General features: G+C 41.2%; 2 protein-coding genes across 5 annotated transcripts in view; one reads left to right on the top strand and one right to left on the bottom strand.

Moving 5' to 3' along the window:
- LOC124152419 overlaps positions 1–1334 on the top strand; it is a 45914-nt gene extending 44580 nt beyond the window's left edge. For all 3 annotated transcript variants that reach the window (XM_046525352.2, XM_048389566.1, XM_048389565.1), the window contains exon 28: positions 185–1334. In XM_046525352.2, coding sequence (XP_046381308.2) covers positions 185–460 — 276 coding nt within the window. In that variant the 3' untranslated portion in view covers positions 461–1334. The remainder of the gene's footprint in view (positions 1–184) is intronic.
- Positions 1306–23132, bottom strand: LOC124152418 (cytochrome P450 3A6-like). Of its 2 annotated transcripts, none has more exons than XM_046525350.2 (12): positions 23010–23132; positions 19634–19822; positions 18256–18335; positions 16487–16621; positions 16142–16254; positions 15439–15554; positions 12995–13107; positions 12339–12484; positions 8263–8384; positions 7751–7923; positions 5312–5425; positions 1306–2722 (listed from the first exon to the last, which is right to left on the bottom strand). In XM_046525350.2, exons 2-12 carry the CDS (start codon positions 19787–19789, stop codon positions 2458–2460), a joined length of 1533 nt encoding a protein of 510 aa, XP_046381306.2. In that variant the 5' UTR covers positions 19790–19822; positions 23010–23132; the 3' UTR covers positions 1306–2457. The 2 variants fall into 2 exon arrangements, with proteins under 2 accessions (XP_046381306.2, XP_048245524.1); XM_048389567.1 differs by having other exon boundaries at positions 19634–19813; positions 23010–23126.
- Between the last annotated feature and the right edge of the window lie 688 nt (positions 23133–23820).

Here is a 23820-nt window from a genome sequence, read left to right as displayed (position 1 = left end):
TTTAGGTTAAACGATACAAATAATAATGAAACTTATTTTCTTACCCAATACATTTTGTACCTGAACACAGAAGAAATATTGCAATATGTATTGTTTGAAAAGCATATTGTAGATTGCGACAGTACCATGCAGTCCTACAAATGAGTAATATTTTCTGAATTCTCACTCGTCTTTGTTCACACAGATGTATTTCTCCGACCTTCCCTCCGAGTGCCTCCAGAAACTCTTCTCACCGATGGAAGACCAGGGAGAAAAACTATCCAAGGGGGACAACTCTGTAACACCAGACCCTGTTGCGAAGAAAAGGCGGTCAATTCTCCGAGAGAAGTCGGCCAAACTGATGGCTTACGGTTCTCCGAATCCACTCTCACCCCTCAGCTGTCCGGTATCACCTGCCGTGGCCAGGGCATTCAAACTCCCGTCCGGACTTGCCAAAAATATGAAGGACTCCTTCAAGTGATGTGTATTCTGTGTGCTATTCCATTCAGTTATCTTAGCACGAAGACAATCGTAACACAAATATTTTAAGACTGACTTATGATTGTCTTAGGGCTAAGATCAATTGTGGAACAGGGCCCACTTGCACAGAGCGATCTTAGCGCTAAGATGATCGTAACTCTTAAACTTTTTAACATAGGCTTACGATAGTCTTACCGCTAAGATCGATTTGTGCAAGTGGGCCCTGGTCCCTGAGAAACCAAAGAATTCTTTATCTACATTTACTCCTCAGACTAGTTGTTCACCAAAGATTGTTCCAAGATGTGTTCAGACCTGAAGATGGTCATTGACAGGCAAGTAATCGAGTGTGTTTTGTTGTTGTTAATGTGAATGAAGTACTGTATCATGAAGTAGATGTACAGAAGTCTTGATTACTGACTGAGGTGTGTATCATGCGTTGGAGAGTTTGTCTGTAATTCTGGTCAGCACAGTCCTTTTTTATAAAAGAATGAAACTCCTGGCATTGATCAGTTAGCAGAGAGGTTTCTGGGTAGAGGGTACCATAAAGACACATAATAATTATACTCTCCACAAAACTACTTCCAACTTCATTAGTAGATGATTACAAGTCAGAGTTGAATATAGAATAATGTGGGAAAAAATAATTAACATCGCAAGGTTATTTTCTAATCTTGTAATAATTAATAATGGCAGTATACCTGAAGGATGAAACACACATGTCTGTAGGAGTAGTATGTGTTGCTTGAGGACTGAGAAACATCCTGTGCGGCAAGCACCTGTTGATTCTTGACATTCTGAATATTTCTTTCAATTGTTCCATGTTACAGAAATGACAAACTTTAATACTGTTGGAAATAAATATTTTATTTGTTGCATATGTTGTGTATTTACAAACATTCATCATCCCTGAGAAATTGAAGACATGGGGTAAAATGGAATCTGTAATTTCATTTCACCACACAAATATAATACACATGAAGGTACACTGTTTGGCATTAGTGAGTGAGTTGGGTTTTACGCCGCTTTTGACAGTATTCCAGTTATATCACGGCGAGTCAGCTTAATGTGTGAGGAAAGCCCGAAGTGATGCAGGTCTCAGACGTTTACCACTTCGGTGAAACCCACAAGCACGGGATGCAACTCTGCACAGCGAATTGCGGCGCCTTAGACGACTGGGCCACCCGTGTCCCCTTTAGCATTAGTAATCTGTGAGTTAGTAAACAAATCATCTTGTCATATCACTGTGACAGAAATTAACATACCTGGGTAATATACTTTGTCTAAGTCTACAGGTTCGGCCTTCTATTAAATGAATGTTTTCATTATTCAGCATAAGACAGTTATGTGAGTGAGTGAGTCATATTTTATACCCGTTTTTGAGTGAGTTAGTTGGGCCTTACGCCACACGCCACTGTTAGCAATATTTCAGCAAAATCACGGTGGGAGACACCACAAATGGGCTTCACACATTGATGTGGTCAACAATCACAACACATGGAGCACTACAGGTGGGTGTGGTCAGCAATCACAACACATGGAGCATTACAGGTGGGTGTGGTCAGCAATCACAACACATGGAGCATTACAGGTGGGTGTGGTCAGCAATCACAACACATGGAGCACTACATGTGGGTGTGGTCAGCAATCACAACACATGGAGCACTATGGGTGGGTGTGGTCAGCAGTCACAACACATGGAGCACTACAGGTGGGTGTGGTCAGCAGTCACAACACGTGGAGCACTACATGTGGGTGTGGTCAGCAATCACAACACATGGAGCACTATGGGTGGGTGTGGTCAGCTATCTCAACACATGGAGCACTACAGGTGGGTGTGGTCAGCTGTCACAACACATGGAGCACTATGGGTGGGTGTGGTCAGCTATCACAACACATGGAGCACTACAGGTGGGTGTGGTCAGCTATCACAACACATGGAGCACCACGGGTGGCTGTGGTCAGCTATCACAACACATGGAGCACTACGAGTGGGTGTGGTCACACACGTGACACATTCAGCACCAGAGGTGGGTGTGGCTGTATGGTCAGATATCTCACTCGTCTGTATTTATAGCCCGGAACCATGTCAAACTTAAAGTTGTTCAGTAAGGTAACGAGGATGGCCTTGGCTTCTGTCACGGCGAAGCGGTGCCCGATACACATGTAGGGGCCGGCGGTGAAGGGCTGGAACTTGTACGGGTTGATCTCCTGGAGGAAGCGCTCGGGGCGGAAGGTGTTGGGGTCCTCCCAGTTCTCGGGGAGTCTGCAGATGAGTTGGGAGTCAAAATGATCTTCACCATCATTTGAACAAATCAAACATTTCTCAGATTTCTCGTTTTGATCATAAAATTCAAAACTTGCGTACACAAAATTATGTTTTAATGAACATACTACTCAGAACAAGATAAAGATCACCTACAATTGTAGAGTGTGTTTCAATACCCACCAGCCATGACAGATTCACCATAATCATCTAAAACAATTGCATGTTCTTTCACGTCTTTTGAGTAGTATTCAGCCGAATCTTTTTGCAACATTATACAAAATTAGGTCTGAAAAAAGCAAAGTGAGTGGGTGATTATTGCTTAAGGCCACATCAGCAATCTTGCAGCAAGATGAGTGAAATTGTAAGGTAGGACAATCAAGAGAAATAACAGACTTGTTTATATACTACTCAACTTTTGCTAAGGACCAAAATAACCATCCTTAGCAAATCTTCAGTAGTATATTAAACAATGATACAGACATTCCTGGCTACGCACACACACACATGCACACACACACACATGCACACACACATGCACATCACACTACCAGCAGCCACTGCAGTACACACAGTTATCACACCGGCATGATATACTGATGGAAAGGAACACTAAGTTGTGGACAGTCAATTGACATGCTATCATGGGTTCCCAGCCAAATACATGTTGGAAACAATTGACACAAACACAACTCAACAGTTGATTCTGACATGTTAAATTTGTATGCGCACTATTTCAAATATACAGACAGCAAAGTTTATTTCCCTATATTTTTCATTGTTCCCGTATTCATTTCGTTCAGTTGTTAACATGTTACTGTTAACAATACCACATAGCTACTGTTAACAATACCACAGTTACTGTAACAATGCCACATATTTACTATTAACAACACCACATAGCTACTGTTAACAACACCACATACTGTAAACAATACCATGTTACTGTTAACAATACCACATAGTTACTGTTAACAACACCACATAGCTACTGTTAACAACACCACATAGTTACTGTTAACAATACCACAGTTACTGTAACAATACCATGTTACTGTTAACAATACCATGTTACTGTTAACAATACCATATAGTTACTGTTAACAACACCACATAATTACTGTTAACAACACCACATAGTTACTGTTAACAACCCTCGTAGTTACTGTTAACAACACCACATAGTTACTGTTACAATACAACAAAGTTACTGTTAACAATATCACATAGTTACTTTTAACAATATCACATAGCTACTGTTAACAACACCACATAGCTACTGTTAACAACACCACAGTTACTGTAACAATACCATGTTACTGTTAACAATACCATATAGTTACTGTTAACAACACCACATAATTACTGTTAACAACACCACATAGTTACTGTTAACAACCCTCGTAGTTACTGTTAACAACACCACATAGTTACTGTTACAATACAACAAAGTTACTGTTAACAATATCACATAGTTACTTTTAACAATATCACATAGTTACTGTTAACAACACCACATAGCTACTGTTAACAACACCACATAGCTACTGTTAACAATACCACAGTTACTGTAACAATGCCACATATTTACTATTAACAACACCACATAGCTACTGTTAACAACACCACATACTGTAAACAATACCATGTTACTGTTAACAATACCACATAGTTACTGTTAACAACACCACATAGCTACTGTTAACAACACCACATAGTTACTGTTAACAATACCACAGTTACTGTAACAATACCATGTTACTGTTAACAATACCATGTTACTGTTAACAATACCATATAGTTACTGTTAACAACACCACATAATTACTGTTAACAACACCACATAGTTACTGTTAACAACCCTCGTAGTTACTGTTAACAACACCACATAGTTACTGTTACAATACCACATAGCTACTGTTAACAACACCACATACTGTTAACAATACCATGTTACTGTTAACAATACCACATAGTTACTGTTAACAATACCACATAGTTACTGTTAACAATACCACATTGTTACTATTAAAAACACCACATAGCTACTGTTAACAACACCACATAGTTACTGTTAACAATACCACAGTTACTGTAACAATATCACATAGTTACTGTTAACAACACCACATAGCTACTGTTAACAACACCAATTAGTTACTGTTAACAATACCACATTGTTACTATTAAAAACACCACATAGCTACTGTTAACAACACCACATACTGTTAACAATACCATGTTACTGTTAACAATACCACATAGTTACTGTTAACAACACCACATAGTTACTGTTAACAATATCACATAGTTACTGTTAACAACACCACATAGTTACTGTTATCAACACCACCTAGTTACTGTTAACAATACCACATAGTTACTGTATATCAAATTTCATAATACATGCAGAAATGACTGAGTTGGGCAAAACTGATATTTTAGTATTATTCAGGGGTTTTTATGTGTAATATCCCAGCCAAATGAATAGCCTGTAAATAAGAGTTTGGACCAGATAATCCAGTGATCAACATTTTCCACAACAATCCATGCTGTGGGGGTAAGAGGACACCTGGTGTCGTCACTCACCTGTGCAGGCCCCCGATGCTGATGCCAACGATGGTACCAGCGGGGATGAAGTAGCCGCCCACGTTGTCATCGTTAATTGCCCGGCGGAACACATTAGACACTGGTGGATACATCCTGGCAATAAAAGCAACACAGCTAGACCTTATGAGTGTGTGTAGTTATGCAATAATCACTGTATTAAGCACCTATTCCAATAAATGCCCCAGACTAGTATGTAAGTATAAACTTTATCATCAACCCCTACTGAGGCTGAACATTTACATGACGATCCTTAAAAAAGCAGCAGTGTAGAAGGGGCATACTATTGCCAAGTAAATATTACCAAAAATGTTTGTTATATGAAACTAAATTGAACTTGATTTTGAAATCCCCCCCCCTTCTATCAAGTTTTTGATAGGCACTGAGAAGTTGGGAGAACATGAATACAGGACACTTTTTTATGGATAGCAACTTCTTATATTCTTTGTACAATGTTTCAGAGCTACTTCTTGTTCCTTCATCAGGTGAGTGAGTGAGTATGGTTTTACGCCGCTTTTAGCAATATTCCAGCAATATCACGGCGGGGGACACCAGAAATGGGCTTCACACATTGTACCCATGTCAGGAATCGAACCCGGGTCTTCGGCGTGACGAGCGAACGCTTAACCACTAGGCTACCCGACCGCCCCTCTTCATCAGGTGAAGTAGCTCTGAAACATTCTATCTATTTTCTATATTCAAAAAATATTTACCTGCAACCACCGATAAACGATGATCTTAAATCTAAGTGGGTCAGAAAAACGCAGGAAACTGGTTCTATGGTAGCCATTATCTCTGACATTGAGAGCACATGAAGACTAAGCTCAGGATTACCTTCCTTCTATATTGTTGACAGCACAGTGAGCCTCTTTAAATAGGACCCTATTAGTGAGAAAATTGCGCTTCCTGGGAAATTACCATTGGGAACGTGTATATATCATCAATCTGACACAAATACATGTCCATGATTCTTTAATTCAGAAAATGTGTTTCCTCAGACAATCTCCCAGCTATATGATGGTGTTCTGTAAATAATCAAATCTAGACCAGACAATCCAGTGATTGACATAATGAGCATCAATGTCCACAATTGGAATACGATGATATGCATCAAACAAGTCTGCGAGCCTGACCACCCGATCCTGTTCGTCGCCTCTTTCGACAAGCATGGTCGCCTCTTACGACAAACATGGTTGCCTCTTACAACAAACATGGTAGCCTCTTACGACAGTCGCTTTTACCACAAGCATAGTCTCCTCTTACAACCATGGTCGCCTCTTACAACAAGCATAGTCTCCTCTTACAACCATGGTTGCCTCTTACAACAAGCATGGTCGCCTCTTACGACAGTCGCTTTTACCACAAGCATGGTCGGCTCTTACAACAAGCATAGTCTCCTCTTACAACCATGGTCGCCTCTTACAACAAGCATGGTTGCCTCTTACAACAAGCATAGTCTCCTCTTACAACCATGGTCGCCTCTTACAACAAGCATGGTTGCCTCTTACAACAAGCATAGTCTCCTCTTACAACCATGGTTGCCTCTTACAACAAGCATGGTCGCCTCTTACGACAGTCGCTTTTACCACAAGCATGGTCGGCTCTTACAACCATAGTCTCCTCTTACAACCATGGTCTCCTCTTACAACCATGGTCGCCTCTTACGACAAGCATGGTCGCCTCTTACGACAAACATGGTAGCCTCTTACAACAAACATGGTAGCCTCTTACGACAAGCATGGTCGGCTCTTACGACAAGCATGGTCGGCTCTTAAAACAAGCATGGTCGCCTCTTACAACAAGCATGGTCGCCTCTTACAACAAGCATGGTCGCCTCTTACGACAAGCATGGTCGCCTCTTACGACAAGCATGGTCGCCTCTTACGACAAGCATGGTCGGCTCTTACAACAAGCATGGTCGCCTCTTACAACAAGCATGGTCGCCTCTTACGACAAGCATGGTCGGCTCTTACGGCAAGCATGGGTATAGGTTCACGGTATATGTTAGCAACTGTACTTAATGGAGCCTGGTCAAAAACAAGATGATATGTAACATGACCACTGATTCATACTGTATGTATCAACTATCAGCAAGGTCATATACTGTATTAAGCACCCTGGTCCTATATGTGCCCCTTACCAACTTATATATTAACTTGTGTATGATTTTAAAAAGTGTGTCAATTGTTTGACACAAATACGTTTGGGAAGCTGCTGTATGCTGCTGTGTTCTGACCTGAGGGAGGGCGGTCGGGTAGCCTAGTGGTTAAAGCGTTCACTCGTCACGCTGAAGACCCCGGTTCGATTCCCGACATGGGTACAATGTGTGAAGCCCATTTCTGGTGTCCTCCGCCGTGATATTGCATGAATATTGCTAAAAGCGGCGTAAATACTCACTCACTCACTCACTCACTCACTGACCTGAGGGACTCCTTGACCACACAGTTGAGGAAGGTCATCTGGTCAAGCGTTTGGCTGGTCAGCTGACCAGAGGAGGACGGGAGCAGGGACCGGATCTCTGATCGCAGCTTGTCCTGGACAGCGGGATGCTCCCCCAGCAGCAACAACGTCCACGTCAACAGGGTGCTGGTGGTCTGTGAAAAGAGGTACAGTGGATGAGCCCCTCCAGCAACAATAGCAGCATATAAATCAGTGGGGTGCTGGTGTGACAGACAGGCACAGTGCATGAGTGGACGGCTGAAACTACACCAGCATCAACAGCAACAGTATCTTCAGCAGGGTACATTTGTGAGAGGAACCGTGCATGAGCAAATTTCAGGAGCTGCTCCAGCCACAATAACAGCATCTACATCAGTGGGGTGCTGGTGGTTTGTGAAAGACAGGTACAGAGGACAGCAGGAACTCCTCCAGCAACATCAGCGTCTTCACCAGTAGGTGCCACTGAATGCCACACTTTGGTGGACTGAACTCACCTCAAACCCAGCAAACAGGAAGCCAGCAATCTGATCAAAGATGACATTGTCCTGGAGAGACTTGCCGTCCTCATCCCTGGCCTGGAACAGGATGGACAGCAGGTCTCCCTTATGTTCCACTCCTGAAACAGTCATGGAGAAGTGGATGCTCAGAATGTACTCTCTAGACTCAAGCATCTGAGACACAATAGTAACCACGTTATCCTAGCCTCTACTATCAGACACTAGAGAAACCACGGTATTCCTAGCCACAACAATCAGAAACAAGACAGACCATGGTATTCCTAGCCTCTACAATCAGTCACAAGAGAAACCAAGGTATTTCTAGCCACAACAATCAGACACAAGAGAAACCAACGTATTCCTAGCCACAACAATCACACTAGAGAAACCAAGGTATTTATAGCCACAACAATCAGAAAGAAGACAAACCAAGGTATCCCTAGCCACAACAATCAGACACTAGAGAAACCAAGCTATTCCTAGCCAAAACAATCACACTAGAGAAACCAAGGTATTTATAGCCACAACAATCAGAAAGAAGACAAACCAAGGTATTCCTAGCCACAACAATCAGACACTTGAGAAACCGAGGTATTCCTAGCCACAACAATCACACTAGAGAAACCAAGGTATTTATAGCCACAACAATCAGAAAGAAGACAAACCAAGGTATTCCTAGCCACAACAATCAGACACTTGAGAAACCGAGGTATTCCTAGCCACAACAATCACACTAGAGAAACCAAGGTATTTATAGCCACAACAATCAGAAAGAAGACAAACCAAGGTATTCCTAGCCACAACAATCACACTAGAGAAACCAAGGTATTCCTAGCCACAACAATCACACACTTGAGAAACCCAGGTATTTCTAGCCACAACAATCACACACTTGAGAAACCAAGCTATTCCTAGCCACAACAATCACACACTTGAGAAACCAAGGTATTTCTAGCCACAACAATCACACACTTGAGAAACCAAGGTATTCCTAGCCACAACAATCACACACTTGAGAAACCAAGGTATTTCTAGCCACTACAATCAGACACTTGAGAAACCCATTCTATTTCATAAAATTTCAAATTTTATGTCTATTTGGTAACTACGTATTCCAGTCTGTTTCGATTTTTTCAATGATCATAGTTTTCGTTTTTCCCGGTATTCTCAACTCACAGCCCACGTGAGGTCCACGTGGGGTTTGACATTTTTACGATATGGTAGCAAAAATTCCTAATTTCCCCGTTATAATCGCACGATGTTTGTTTAATATCAGTCTGCCACCCAATCTAATACGTATCACACCTGTGAACCAAGTACAACCTACTACGTAGCACACACCTGTACACACCTGACATTCACAATGGCGGAATATTTAATGATTTTTTATCTGAATAGTTTCGTGAATACTGTACATAAATGACAAACGACTATATCAGGTGAAATTACATTTAATTTCTCAATTACCGTATTTTCTTGAGTACAGTGCGCACCCATGTATAATGCGCCCCCCCCTCTAGCGGGTTCAATATTTTGGAAAAAAAGAAATTTGAATATTGTGCGCAGAAAAAATTTCACCGTACCCTTTCAGCGAAGTCCGGCACACGAACGGGTGATGAGAAACTTCGTCAGTACAAATTCGAAATTTGAGATAAAAAATCATCAGACATGTTTATTTACCGTTTAAATAGTATTTATTGTTCTGCTAGGCATTGTTTTATATCCAGGGATTAAGATTACCTTGTGTATTTTCTCGTAAACTAAGCCGGAAACAGCGATCAGCTGTACACACGTTTTCTTGGAATCGACCGGTGATTCGGTCAAGACACACCCAATGATATAACTTAATAGGATTTTTAATGCAAGGATCGGCAAAAATTGTATATGAAACTATTTTCTTTATCAAGAATAATATATTCCATTATTTTCTTAATTATATGCAGCCTTTACTAAACATATTTAAAATAGATAATAACCCTAAGCGAAGCAGCTGATCGCTATTCCCAGGTATTATTTTTTACATGGACCCAGTCTGACCAGTCACCGTCAAGGCTCACGCGCACGTGATCGCGTGATCGCGAGAATTTCATGTTGACATAGAATCGTCAAACAAAAACAAATATGACTTTTAACGAGTCAAAGTATGTCATTTATGATATATGTATCCATTCTCTGTCAACTAAAGTTCGTTTCAAGACGTCAATAGCGGTATTCTGACCGTGGTTGCTGTTAATAACGGTGAGTTGTGCGATCTTCCGATCGCTTCACACACGATTTCGCCGAAATTAATAAAAACAATATTAAAAGGAATACTCAAGAAAATACGGTATTCTCACTTTATACAAATAATAATTGTCTTTGACGACATGAATCGTAAACTCAGATTGTTCATCGCTAAAAATGCGATGTAACGTGCGTATTGTTGAAACACTGAGTCTCCGGAGAAGTGAATTGCCATTTTTCTGTAATGTCATTTTACCAAAATAGAATTCTTTGATATTTATCGATTATTGATCGATATGTGACTACCGATAATCGATCTGAGTAATCCATATCGATAACCAGCCCTAGCCACAACAATCAGTCACTTGAGAAACCAAGCTATTCCTAGCCACAACAATCAGACACTTGAGAAACCAAGCTATTCCTAGCCACTACAATCAGACACTATAGAAACCAAGGTATTCCTAGCAACAACAATCAAACACTAGAGAAACCAACCTATTCCTAGCCACAACAATCAAACACTAGAGAAACCAACCTATTCCTAACCACAACAATCAAACACTATAGATACCAAGGTACTCCTAGCCACAACAATCAAACACTAGAGAAACTAACCTATTCCTAGCCACAACAATCAGACCCAAGAGAAACCAAGCTATTCCTAGCCACAACAATCAAACACTAGAGAAACCAAGCTATTCCTAGCCACAACAATCAAACACTATAGATACCAAGGTACTCCTAGCCACTACAATCAGACACTATAGATACCAAGGTACTCCTAGCCACAACAATCGAACACTATAGATACCAAGGTACTCCTAGCCACTACAATCAGACACTATAGATACCAAGGTACTCCTAGCCACAACAATCGAACACTATAGATACCAAGGTACTCCTAGCCACTACAATCAGACACTATAGATACCAAGGTATTCCTAGCCACAACAATCAAACACTAGAGAAAACAACCTATTCCTAGCCACAACAATCAGACACAAGGGAAAACAACCTATTCCTAGCCACAACAATCAGACACAAGGGAAAACAACCTATTCCTAGCCACAACAATCAAACACTAGAGAAACCAACCTATTCCTAGCCACAACAATCAAACACTAGAGAAACCAAGGTATTCCTAGCCACAACAATCAGACACAAGGGAAACCAACCTATTCCTAGCCTCTACAGGCAGAGACACAACAATCACATATGTTGCACAACATAGGTGCTGGCAATAACTGTCATGTAACTACTGACCTTAATATTGACAACTAAAACATTGGTATACAAACAAAATTTACAGATGCCATTGCTGTCAGCACAATTCCAGGTATATGACTGCTGCCGGTAAATAGTTGAGTATGACAAGACAAACCAGTGATTGATATGATGAGCAAAGTGAGTGAGTGAGTTAGTGAGTTAGGTTTAACACCGCTTTTAACAGTATTCCAGTTATATCAGCTTAATGTGGGAGGAAAGCTTGAAGTGATGCAGGTCTTAGAGATTTACCACTTCGGTGAAACCCACGAGCACGGGTATGGTGCTGACAAACCTAGAAACATAATCAGGGCGAACCAAGATTCGAACCCCCAATCATAGCTTTCTTGCGTGCCCAAGGGACGCAACTCTGCACAGCGAATTGCGGCGCCTTAGACAACTGGGCCACCCGTGCCCCATGATGGGCAAAGACCCATGATGACAGACAGTCAAATAAGTCGGCGATCACCAGATCAATTAAGTCACCTCTAACGAAAAGCAAATGTAGATACTTCTCAGTCTTGTACTTAGAACAGAACAACAAACAAGATGGCTAAAGCAGCTGCTGAAGGTCATAAGCTCACCTTGACCAAGTTGTGTGTTCTCCAGCTGGGTCCTCTTCTTGCTGATCATGTCCGTGATGGCGGACACAAACGTCTTGTTGTCCTGCCACAGTTGTCGGTTCTCTTGGGTCGGAAGTGAACGGAAGAATGGAATCATCTGCATCAATCTGGAATGTTGTTAGAATACATGCTGCTGTGCTCTGACCTGAGAGACCACACCTTTACTGATCTGGAACTACAGTTCTGATTTAACTGATCTGGTTATGTGAGGTGAGGTGCATATTATTGCACTTATATAGCGACATGCATGTACGTGTGTGTTTGTGTGGCTGCTTGTACTAGTCCGGACTGATGCTGATTTATAGTGCTAGCCCACTGAGATACTATGCCGCAGTTTAACATGAATACCCCCCTCAGACACAGTATACTGACTCCGAGCCGACCAGACCTTGTTTTAGCCCCTTAATGCCAAGCACCAGACAGGGTAACAACAAGTACCATCTTTTAACATCTTTTAGTATGACCCGGCTGGGGATCGAACCCGGGACATTCCACTCTCCAGGCAGACGCTCTACCACTAGACCACGGAGGCGGTTGATCTGTTTCCACAATACGATTTAACTGATTTAACCAGCTTCATTTTGTTGACCTGACACTGTGGCCCTGAATGTACTGACCTGAGTCTACTGCCCTGCAGGATCCGTCGGAAACTCTGGACTCCAGCAGCTGTTGGGTTCTCCACAGCGTGCAGTTGGTAGTCAAACCCACACTCACAGATGAGGTCCAGCGTCTGGATAACACAGGGACCAGTCATTAGGGCAATAACAAGGATGCATGTCAGACTCAGGGACCAGTCATTGGGGTGATAACAAGGATACATGTCAGACACAGGGGCCGGTCATTGGGGTGATAACTAGGAAGCATGTCAGACACAGGGACCAGTCCTTGGGGTGATAACAAGGATGCATGTCAGACACAGGGGCCGTCATTGGGGTGATAACAAGGATACCTGTCAGACACTGGGGCCTGTCATTGGGGTGATAACAAGGATGCATGTCAGACTCAGGGACCAGTCATTGGAGTGATAACAAGGATACCTGTCAGACACAGGGGCCTGAAGTTGGAGTGATAACAAGGATACCTGTCAGACACAGGGACCAGTCATTAGGGTGATAACAAGGATGCATGTCAGACACAGGGACCAGTCATTAGGGTGATAACAAGGATGCATGTCAGACTCAGGGATCAGTCATTAGGGTGATAACAAGGATGCATGTCAGACTCAGGGACCAGTCATTGGAGTGATAACAAGGATACCTGTCAGACACAGGGACCTGTCATTGGGGTGATAACAAGGATGCATGTCAGACACAGGGGCCAGTCATTGGGGTGATAACTAGGAAGCATGTCAGACACAGGGACCAGTCCTTGGGGTGATAACAAGGATGCATGTCAAACACAGGGGCCATCTGGGGTGATAACAAGGATGCATGTCAAACACAGGGACCAGTCATTGGGGTGATAACAAGGATGTATGTCAGACACAGGGACCAGTCATTGGGGTGATAACAAGGATGCATGTCAGACACAGGGACCAGTCATTGGGGTGATAACATGGTTGCATGTCAGACACAGGGACCAGTCCTTGGGGTGATAACAAGGATACCTGTCAGACACAGGGGCCTGTCATTGGAGTGATAACAAGGATACCTGTCAGACACAGGGGCCTGTCATTGGAGTGATAACAAGGATACCTGTCAGACACAGGGACCTGTCATTGGGGTGATAACAAGGATGCATGTCAGACTCAGGGGCCAGTCATTAGGGTGATAACAGGGATGCATGTCAGACTCAGGGACCAGTCATTGGGGTGATAACAAGGATACCTGTCAGACACAGGGGCCAGTCATTGGAGTGATAACAAGGATACCTGTCAGACACAGGGACCAGTCATTAGGGTGATAACAAGGATGCATGTCAGACACAGGGACCAGTCATTGGAGTGATAACAAGAATGCATGTCAGACACAGGGACCAGTCATTGGGGTGATAAAAAGGATGCATGTCAGACACAGGGACCAGTCATTGGGGTGATAACAAGGATGTATGTCAGACACAGGGACCAGTCATTGGGGTGATAACAAGGATGCATGTCAGACACAGGGACCAGTCATTGGGGTGATAACATGGTTGCATGTCAGACACAGGGACCAGTCCTTGGGGTGATAACAAGGATACCTGTCAGACACAGGGGCCTGTCATTGGAGTGATAACAAGGATACCTGTCAGACACAGGGGCCTGTCATTGGAGTGATAACAAGGATACCTGTCAGACACAGGGACCTGTCATTGGGGTGATAACATGGTTGCATGTCAGACTCAGGGACCAGTCATTGGGGTGATAACAAGGATACCTGTCAGACACAGGGGCCTGTCATTGGAGTGATAACAAGGATACCTGTCAGACACAGGGACCAGTCATTAGGGTGATAACAAGGATGCATGTCAGACACAGGGACCAGTCATTGGAGTGATAACAAGAATGCATGTCAGACACAGGGACCAGTCATTGGGGTGATAAAAAGGATGCATGTCAGACACAGGGACCAGTCATTGGGGTGATAAAAAGGATGCATGTCAGACAAAAGGACCAGTCATTGGGGTGATAAAAAGGATGCATGTCAGACACAGGGACCAGTCATTGGGGTGATAACAAGGATGCATGTCAGACACAGGGACCAGTCATTGGATTGATAACAAGGATGCATGTCAGACAAAAGGACCAGTCCTTGGGGCCATTTAATCAGAACTTGGCCACCTTTCTACTAAAAGTGAATACCTATTGTTATGTTCCATCTCCCCAACCTGATATTAAAGTACCACATAAATTGGTATCACATCCTCAAATGATTTAAGTTATTATACTCCTTTATGCTTATTTGAAAAAAAGTTACCTTGAGCTTCAAGTCAACGTTCGTCTATCATACACCAGAAACATTAGGGATAGAGACAAAAGTGAACTTCTCAAGAAAAGTGCCTGGGGTTGATAGATGCTGGTCCAACAAACACAAGGCAGCCCCTGAAACCTGCTCCAACATCTTTATCAAATCTCTAGCCTCACCAGCCTCATCATGGTCATCTGAGCGTCCACTTGAGTCACATGACCCTGCTGTGTGACCGCCGCATCCCACATGGCCACAATGTCCTCTGCGCGTTTCACAAACGTTGGAATGAAGCCTGCAGGACAACACGCCACTGATTCAACAATATGTCAACAGTAGAAGAAACATTAATCTATTTATCCAAAATTACTAGATAAGAACTTTATCAGGAATTAAATGATAATACATAAATGATGATTAAAATAGAAGCATATACTGAAGTTATTCTCGTTTGTTTATAGGGATTTTCCTGGGTTATTTATTTTGGGGGGTCAAGGGAACTCAGAGTCTGTAATTTTTGTGGGGTCACAAGTTAAATGGGGGGGGTCTCCAAATATCAAAAACTGAATGCAGTACTCGGCATGCTTACAGGCCGCAAACTCAAAGATCATGAAGCAATTGTCTTGCATTTCTAAAATGATTCTGTACCAAAACTAAAGTGGTAACAGCATGTTCTGTTTTTGCAGCAGTTTTCTACCCCAGATCTTCCTGGATTGATGGTATAATGACACATCTTCCTAGGTCCGATACAATCCCTCTGTCGTAGTGCTGTTAGAATCGTATCAGGACTATTTCAGGATCTAGTATACATGTATTCCGCCTCAGTAGTCTCCTGACCTTATCCACATTTGCCTTAGATCTGGTTCAAACAGCGCCACCTACTTTCAACAGTGCTGAGTGAGAAGGCAGGGTTCATGACCTTCCTGAGGGCGTGGTGCTCGTCTCCATCCATGAACAACACAAACCTCCTTGCCAGGCTCCGGAAGTTGATGCTCCTGCAACAACTCAGATAGTTGCACACATTGCCTTGACACTACGATAGGTAACATTTGGAACTCACTCGAACTGTTTAATGATTACAATGAACTGAAATGTTTTAGGTTGTTTAATGCGGCACTCAGTAATTTTCCAGTACATGTTAGTGTAAAATAGTCAAAAATATGAACCAGTTGCCTAATCTGCCCTGAAAACCACAATTCAGTGAGAAATTTAATTTGTGTGACATACGATCCAACTCTGCCATAGTTCTTGCTGTTGGTGACGCTGATGTACTTGACAAGGTCAGGGTCAGCCACGAGGACACGCCCCTCGCCGTACAGGAAGTAGTATCGGATGATGCGAGACTTGTATGTCGTCATCCACCTGGACATACGAGGAAACATTCACCAAAACAGGTTGACATTTACAGAAAGAAACATTGTGACAAATAATATTTTGTTCAATCTCATTAAATTCAGATCTTAGTTCTCGCTACCACTAAACAAAGATCTGAGGACATCCTGTTTGGGGTCACGTCAGAACGACCTTTCATCCGACCAATCAGAGCGTCGCTTATCATCCCAACAATAGTTACGGGCTTAACGACTGAATCTATACAATCTAGACCATATATTAGCCATTCGAGAATGTTCTTTTGTTCAGGTTTCAAATTTCAAAGCGAGAATTTGTCAAAATATGTTTCGAAACGAAGTCGCCAATTTGAAATTACGTGGACATACGTGGAAACATTCACCAAAACAGGTTGACATTTACAGAATGAAACATTGTGACAAATAATATTTTGTTCAATCTCATTAAAATCAGATCTTAGTTCTCGCTACCACTAAACAAAGATCTGAGGACATCCTGTTTGGGGTCACGTCAGAACGACCTTTCATCCGACCAATCAGAGCGTCGCTTATCATCCCAACAATAGTTACGGGCTTAATGACTGAATCTATACAATCTAGACCATATATTAGCCATTCGAGAATGTTCTTTTGTTCAGGTTTCAAATTTCAAAGCGAGAATTTGTCAAAATATGTTTCGAAACGAAGTCGCCAATTTGAAATTAGTGCCGTTAAGCACGAGAAAGCTGCCTTCTGATTCGCTAATGTCGACTTCTTGTCAGTAATTCCATTGGTCGGTCAGAGTTTGCCAAAGGTAGGTCTGACGTAACCCGTAATGGGACGTCTTCATATCTTTGTTTAGCGGAAGCGTGAACTAAGATCTGATTTTAATGAGATTGTATTTTATTTGGCATACGTGTTAGAGAGTTCATCCTTCTGACTCCTGCTGTCAGTAAAAGTACAGCCACTTCACCACCACCTGTTCCTAACCAGATAACCACTGATTGACGTCATGAGCAACATTAAAACAGACTATGACAAGACACAATCAAGCAGGTCACTGATCCTGACCCTTCGAACCAAGTGGGTCTGTACAAGGTTTTTTGTCAGTAGCTTGGTTTTCCAAGTTTTACATTTAGGCCAGATCATGTTTTTCTCTTGTACTACAGATTCTTACAGTGCCACATATTGAAAGAGGCCTGGGATTTTGTTTGAGTAAGAATTATTTTTTTTTTAACACTGCTTCACAATTCTTTTAATTTTATGTAGGACATCAATCGGTTGTTTAGTTTTTTGTTAAACCTCAGGTTTATAGACCTATATGTGCCAAGTTTGTTGATAAATTTTCAAAATCTGCTCCGGAAAGGGGCACAACTGCCATTTTCAGTCAAAGTTAAAGTCATTGCCATGGAAACTCAGAAAATAATTTTTTCAAAGTCCCAAACATTCAAAAGGAACCAGTTCACCACTAGACCTATCTATGTACCAAATTTGGTTAATTTATCTCTCATGGTTTTTCAGCTATGCGCCGGAAACGAAACCTGACTGACAGACAGACAGACAGACAGACAGCACCCATTCCTCTATCCCCCTTCCACCTCGCGGCGAGGCACGATGATGTCCCAGACACCACCTGCCAGAACAGGTCCACAAAGTCTCATCACTTACTCTATAGTGTTGCTCATGGCTTCAGCTCGGAGGGCATCAAACATGTTCCCCACGACAGGCTTGTAAGGGGGGCCAGGTATCTGTAGGCAGGAGGGACACATGCTGAGGTTCATGCACCATCTAATACATACATCTAGAGGAGGCATGGGGGACCCAGTCACTCAAGTGCCACAATTTGGTGTCCAGAGTTGCATCCCTTAGTTGGTTACTGCCAGAAACCTATGATTGTGGGTTTGAATTCCAGATTCGCCTCGTTAATGTACAAGTATTATACTGGGCTCATTAGTTTAGTTGTAAACATCTAAGACCTGCATCACTTTGGTCAATCATCCAATAGCCAAGGAAACACCTGTGAAATATCAAACTAACTCATTAACTAATATCCATATCACTGAAGACAACAAGCCAGTAATCCAATCACTGTAACATGCATTGAAACAATCACTTTAGCACTGTAACAATCACTTTAACATTGTAACAATCACTTTAGCATTGTAACAATCACTTTAGCATTGTAACAATCACTTTAACATTGTAACAATCACTTTAGCATTGTAACAATCACTTTAACATTGTAACAATCACTTTAGCATTGTAACAATCACTTTCACTTTAGCATTGTAACAATCATTTTAGCATTGTAACAAACACTTTAACATTGTAACAATCAGTTTAGCATTGTAACAATCACTTTAGCATTGTAACAATCACTGTAACATTGTAACAATCACTTTAGCATTGTAACAATCACTTTAACATTGTAACAATCACTTTAACATTGTAACAATCACTTTAGCATTGTAACAATCACTTTAACATTGTAACAATCACTTTAGCATTGTAACAATCACTTTAACATTGTAACAATCACTTTAGCATTGTAACAATCACTTTAACATTGTAACAATCACTTTAGCATTGTAACAATCACTTTCACTTTAGCATTGTAACAATCATTTTAGCATTGTAACAAACACTTTAACATTGTAACAATCAGTTTAGCATTGTAACAATCACTTTAGCATTGTAACAATCACTTACACATTGTAACAATCACTTTAGCATCGAACAATCACTTTAACATTGTAACAATCACTTGAACATTGTAACAATCATTTTAGCATTGTAACAATCACTTTCACTTTAGCATTGTAACAATCACTTTAGCATTGTAACAATCAGTTTAGCATTGTAACAATCAGTTTAGCATTGTAACAATCAGTTTAACATTGTAACAATCAGTTTAGCATTGTAACAATCAGTTTAACACTGTAACAGTCACTGTAACAAACGCTAATAATCACATTAACAAACACTGAAACAATCACTGGTTTTGTTTTGGCGATGATCTGTCTTGACTTGTAATCTGTGAAGTTACCTGTCTGAGCGGGGAGAGGAACGGCTTGACAAGTGTCTTGTACAGCAACCATGTGCTGCCCCCTACTGTCAAGTACACGCCCACCTCCCGCCACGTCACCCCCTGGTTCATTCGGCTGTACACGCCACTCAGCCATTCCATCGTCCACTCCTTCATCGTGTCGTGGATCGTGGATGGTGACTGTATACGCAGGGGAATAAAAAAAATTCATTAGCAAAGGTTGTGGTGGGAAGTACTTAAAATCTGTCATTATTCACTGCAGCAGAATTCATGGAGACTTGCATCTTCTTGAGACAAGTCCAGTTTCCACCCTTGCCGAACTAGGCTGGAATCATAGTCATATTGGGGCTGGACAAACAAGTCTATGCATAGTCCAATCAAAACCCCATAATGAAATCAACATCCGGTTCATAAACAACATGGCAACCGTTGTGCCTAATTCATTCGATTGCAGGATTTGCAGAGCATGTATACCATCAACTGGGCGTCAACAGATATTTTCCAAATCTTTTCATGTTTTTAATCAAGTTGCTCAAGTGATTTTATGCACTTCGCTAGTTCAAACAAGGTGGAAACTAGATTTTTAAAGTCAGTTAACTCCCTTGCCTCGGGAAGATGGTGATTATCAGGCTCGGCTTTAATGAAACAATAATCAAACTCAATTTTCACAATCACTCACAAAATAAAAAGTATCAATTTCTTACCTTAAACAATGTTAAATGTATTCTATAAAAATGGTACACCAAACACTAATTACTAGTGAAAATGAGTCGTGAAAACATAAATATTTTCATCTATTGCGCCATTCTTGACACTGCCAACTGTAAACAGTTAGCGTGTCAGGTATTTGGCCATCCTGTCTACACGGGATATATATAGGATCGTGACAAAGGTATCATGAAACATATCAGATCGCACAGTTAGTGTAACGTCCTAGCCCTAGTTATACTTTTGGGATTTTTACATTTTTCATGTGCATTCAGGGTTTCAGTCGGTCACCAGTCAGAGACCAATAAAATTTCAATTTGACAGATGGTATGTTAAAGTAGTCAGACTTTTGACCGATTGATATGCTGAGCTAGGCGTGACAAGCTTTTATAATTTCATGATTAAAAGTAAATAGTAAGGATTATTCCTACTGACAGTATCGATCTCAATTACCGATGAAATGCTCTCATGAAGTTTTGTGTAATTCAGAGAATGGACAGTACAAATGTTGTCCTGTTTTCAATCAGAGTTTTCGGCACCATGCCTTTATTATAGTTCATGTCACAATTATATTGTATGTTGTATTAAAGTCTTATGTTGGCAATGTTGTCTTGTTTTTTCAACAAAAGTTAAGTAAGTACAAGGTAAGTTTTATTCAATATGCTTCAACATGGGGAAAGGGTCAGACATTGCAGGCTTGTGACAGTTGTCCTTGTGTCTGGGAGATGGGGGGTGAAGTTTATGGCTGAATTGTCCCCCGACCCAGCGGGTAGCCATTACTCATTTAACTTTGAATTTTTTGGGGGGAAGGGTTGAGAGGGAGTAGGCGTTTTCATGTGTTACGGGTTAACAATAAGTTAACCCAGAAATCTGTACCAAAAGAATTTGGCATGAAACCAACAAACAACAAACAAAATTATTAACGGTGTACAATTAACAATTAATTAGGTTTACAAATCAATACAATGTTCTGAAGAGTAATAACAATGGCAATACACATTTGAGTGGCAGTACCGAGTAGAAAATGTGACGGCAGTACAGTCATAATAGCAGTATAAAATACAATAGCAGTGGTGATTGCAAAAGGTCAGCCGATGTGCAAACTTTTGTAAGAATCCGCTACGCGGGTTCATACAGTTTGCACATCGGTCTTTCGATTCATACCTCAATGAACTAAAAAAAATACACAGTCAATCCTTAAATGAGAGGGGAATATATAAATGCTAATGTTTTTATCAATTTGCAAAAGTATTTGTTAGCAAACATAGAGATGTCATGATTCCATGAAAGGTACAAGTTTTAATCATACGTGATTAAAATATCTAAAAGTTCAATGACATCAATTATTCTTTTATGTGAAGCGACCAACACCAGCAGTGTCACAATTTGCCTACCTCACAATAAGAATGGTAATTTGAACTGTTTTTTTAAAATGACATTCACCATATTCATGAATCATAGCTATGCAATAGCACAAAGTAGACACCGAATAGAAAAAGCATAGCAGTGCATCGCTACATTTCACAACCACTCAGCTGATTTGGACTTCGAACTCTTACACCTTCAATATGTTCGACATTCATTAACCATAATATCTAGATCAACGCATGTATCCAGGTAGTTAATGGGACCAAAGGCCATAGGCAGATACGATCAATACACAGTCTCTACTGAGACAATACTTCACCAACAGAACGAGTCGATCCATAACTACTCCTTACCTGTCAACTCTGAATAACTGAATACAGTAAACTACGTTTATAACGAACACGCTAACAACAAACTGACGGATATAACGAAATGTATTTTCATCCTCTCTATTTGCTGTATATTTATGGTATATTTATGGTATATTTATGGTATATTTATATATATATGCGGTATATATGCTTTTAACAAACTGGGTGGCACGGGTGGCCCAGTCGTCCAAGGCGCCCCGATTCGCTGTGCAGAGTTGCGTCCCTTGGGCACGCCAGAAACCTATGATTGTGGGTTCGAATCATGGTTCGCCCCATTACGTTTCTAGATTTGTCAGAACCATACCCGTGCTCGTGGGTTTCACCGAAGTGGTAAACGTCTGAGACCTGCATCACTTCGGGCTTTCCTCACACATTAAGCTGACACGCCGTGATATAACTGGAATACTGTTAAAAGCGGCGTTAAACCCAACTCACTCACTCACTATAACAAACTGACGGATATAACAAACTATTATTGGCCCTGTCCATTTGCGGTACATTTGCTGTATATATGCTTATATCAAATTACGGTTATAACAAACTAAAATTAGTGGTTCCTTTCAGTTCATTATAACCGCAGTTTACTGTAAATATATTCCTACTGCAGTACAGTGGTAATCACACAACAGAATACCTGAGAACATGTTATTATCTTTCTTAGGGCTAGAAGTTTTTGCTTTTTCGGTGTCCTTCTAACGCTAAAGCCTGTACCTATCATGACCGTTCTATGGTTACACGACTGTCAATGATAACTAGATAACTATGATAGCCAGATATATTGCGGATATCTACTGCAGAGGAATAGGCAAGTTCTGATGGAGTGAGGTTCATGTTCATTGTTGCCTTGGGTCCCAAGTTAGGACATTATCACAGCCGGTGTATATCGCTATACGCTTAATACGAACGAATTAATATCTGTACAGAATTACCTGTTTTTAGCTAGATGTATCCCGAATCAACATGGATCACATGACATCAGTTGTGTGATGTGTGTTCGCACGCTCGACACAAAATAATAACAAGGAAACTCACCAGCTGATCACAGCAGCTGTGAAAAGTCGGATCGGCACGAATCCGGAAAAAAACCTTCGCTCGGTCGATACGTTTTGAAACACACTCGATGTTATGGAAATCTGACGGGATTATGCAGTTAATATGTTTATATAATGTTTGTGTGCCTTATACTGTTTTCTTCACGTTTTCAAAAATCTCAGACATGATCAACAGTACTTGGTGAGAGCAATATTTTACTGGAGCTTCATCTTGCTGTCCGAATTCTAAGAATGTGAAACTTAAAAGTATTATCGTATAAGCTACGTTGTTTTGTGTTTCAAATTAATTTCACCTGAACACAAAATCGTTTTTCATCACTAAGCATTTCGTCGATAATTGTTTAATGTTTTCGTTGTTTTTTTAAATGCTTTCAGCTGCAAATCCACACGTTCGTTCGTGTGTGAGTGAGTATGGTTTTACGCCGCTTTTTGCAATATTCTAGCAACACCACGGGGCACCGCAAAGGGACTTCACACATTGTACCCATATGAAGACTCGAATCTGGACATCAGGCGAGACGAGCGAACACTTGAACCACTAGGCTACTCGGTCCGCCAACCCTCATCTAAAGTTATACATTGTCATACTCTTCAGCTAATGGTGACATTGTATTTGTATGAATCCACTTTGCCGAGACAATAACATTACAAAATGGGCAATACTACCATTTATTTTGTGTCTATAGTG

The sequence above is a fragment of the Haliotis rufescens genome, unplaced genomic scaffold, assembly GCF_023055435.1.
Source record: "Haliotis rufescens isolate VD_foot unplaced genomic scaffold, xgHalRufe1.0.p SCAF_8, whole genome shotgun sequence".
NCBI classification, from domain to species: domain Eukaryota; kingdom Metazoa; phylum Mollusca; class Gastropoda; order Lepetellida; family Haliotidae; genus Haliotis; species Haliotis rufescens.
This window is presented reverse-complemented; position numbering and strand designations above follow the sequence as displayed.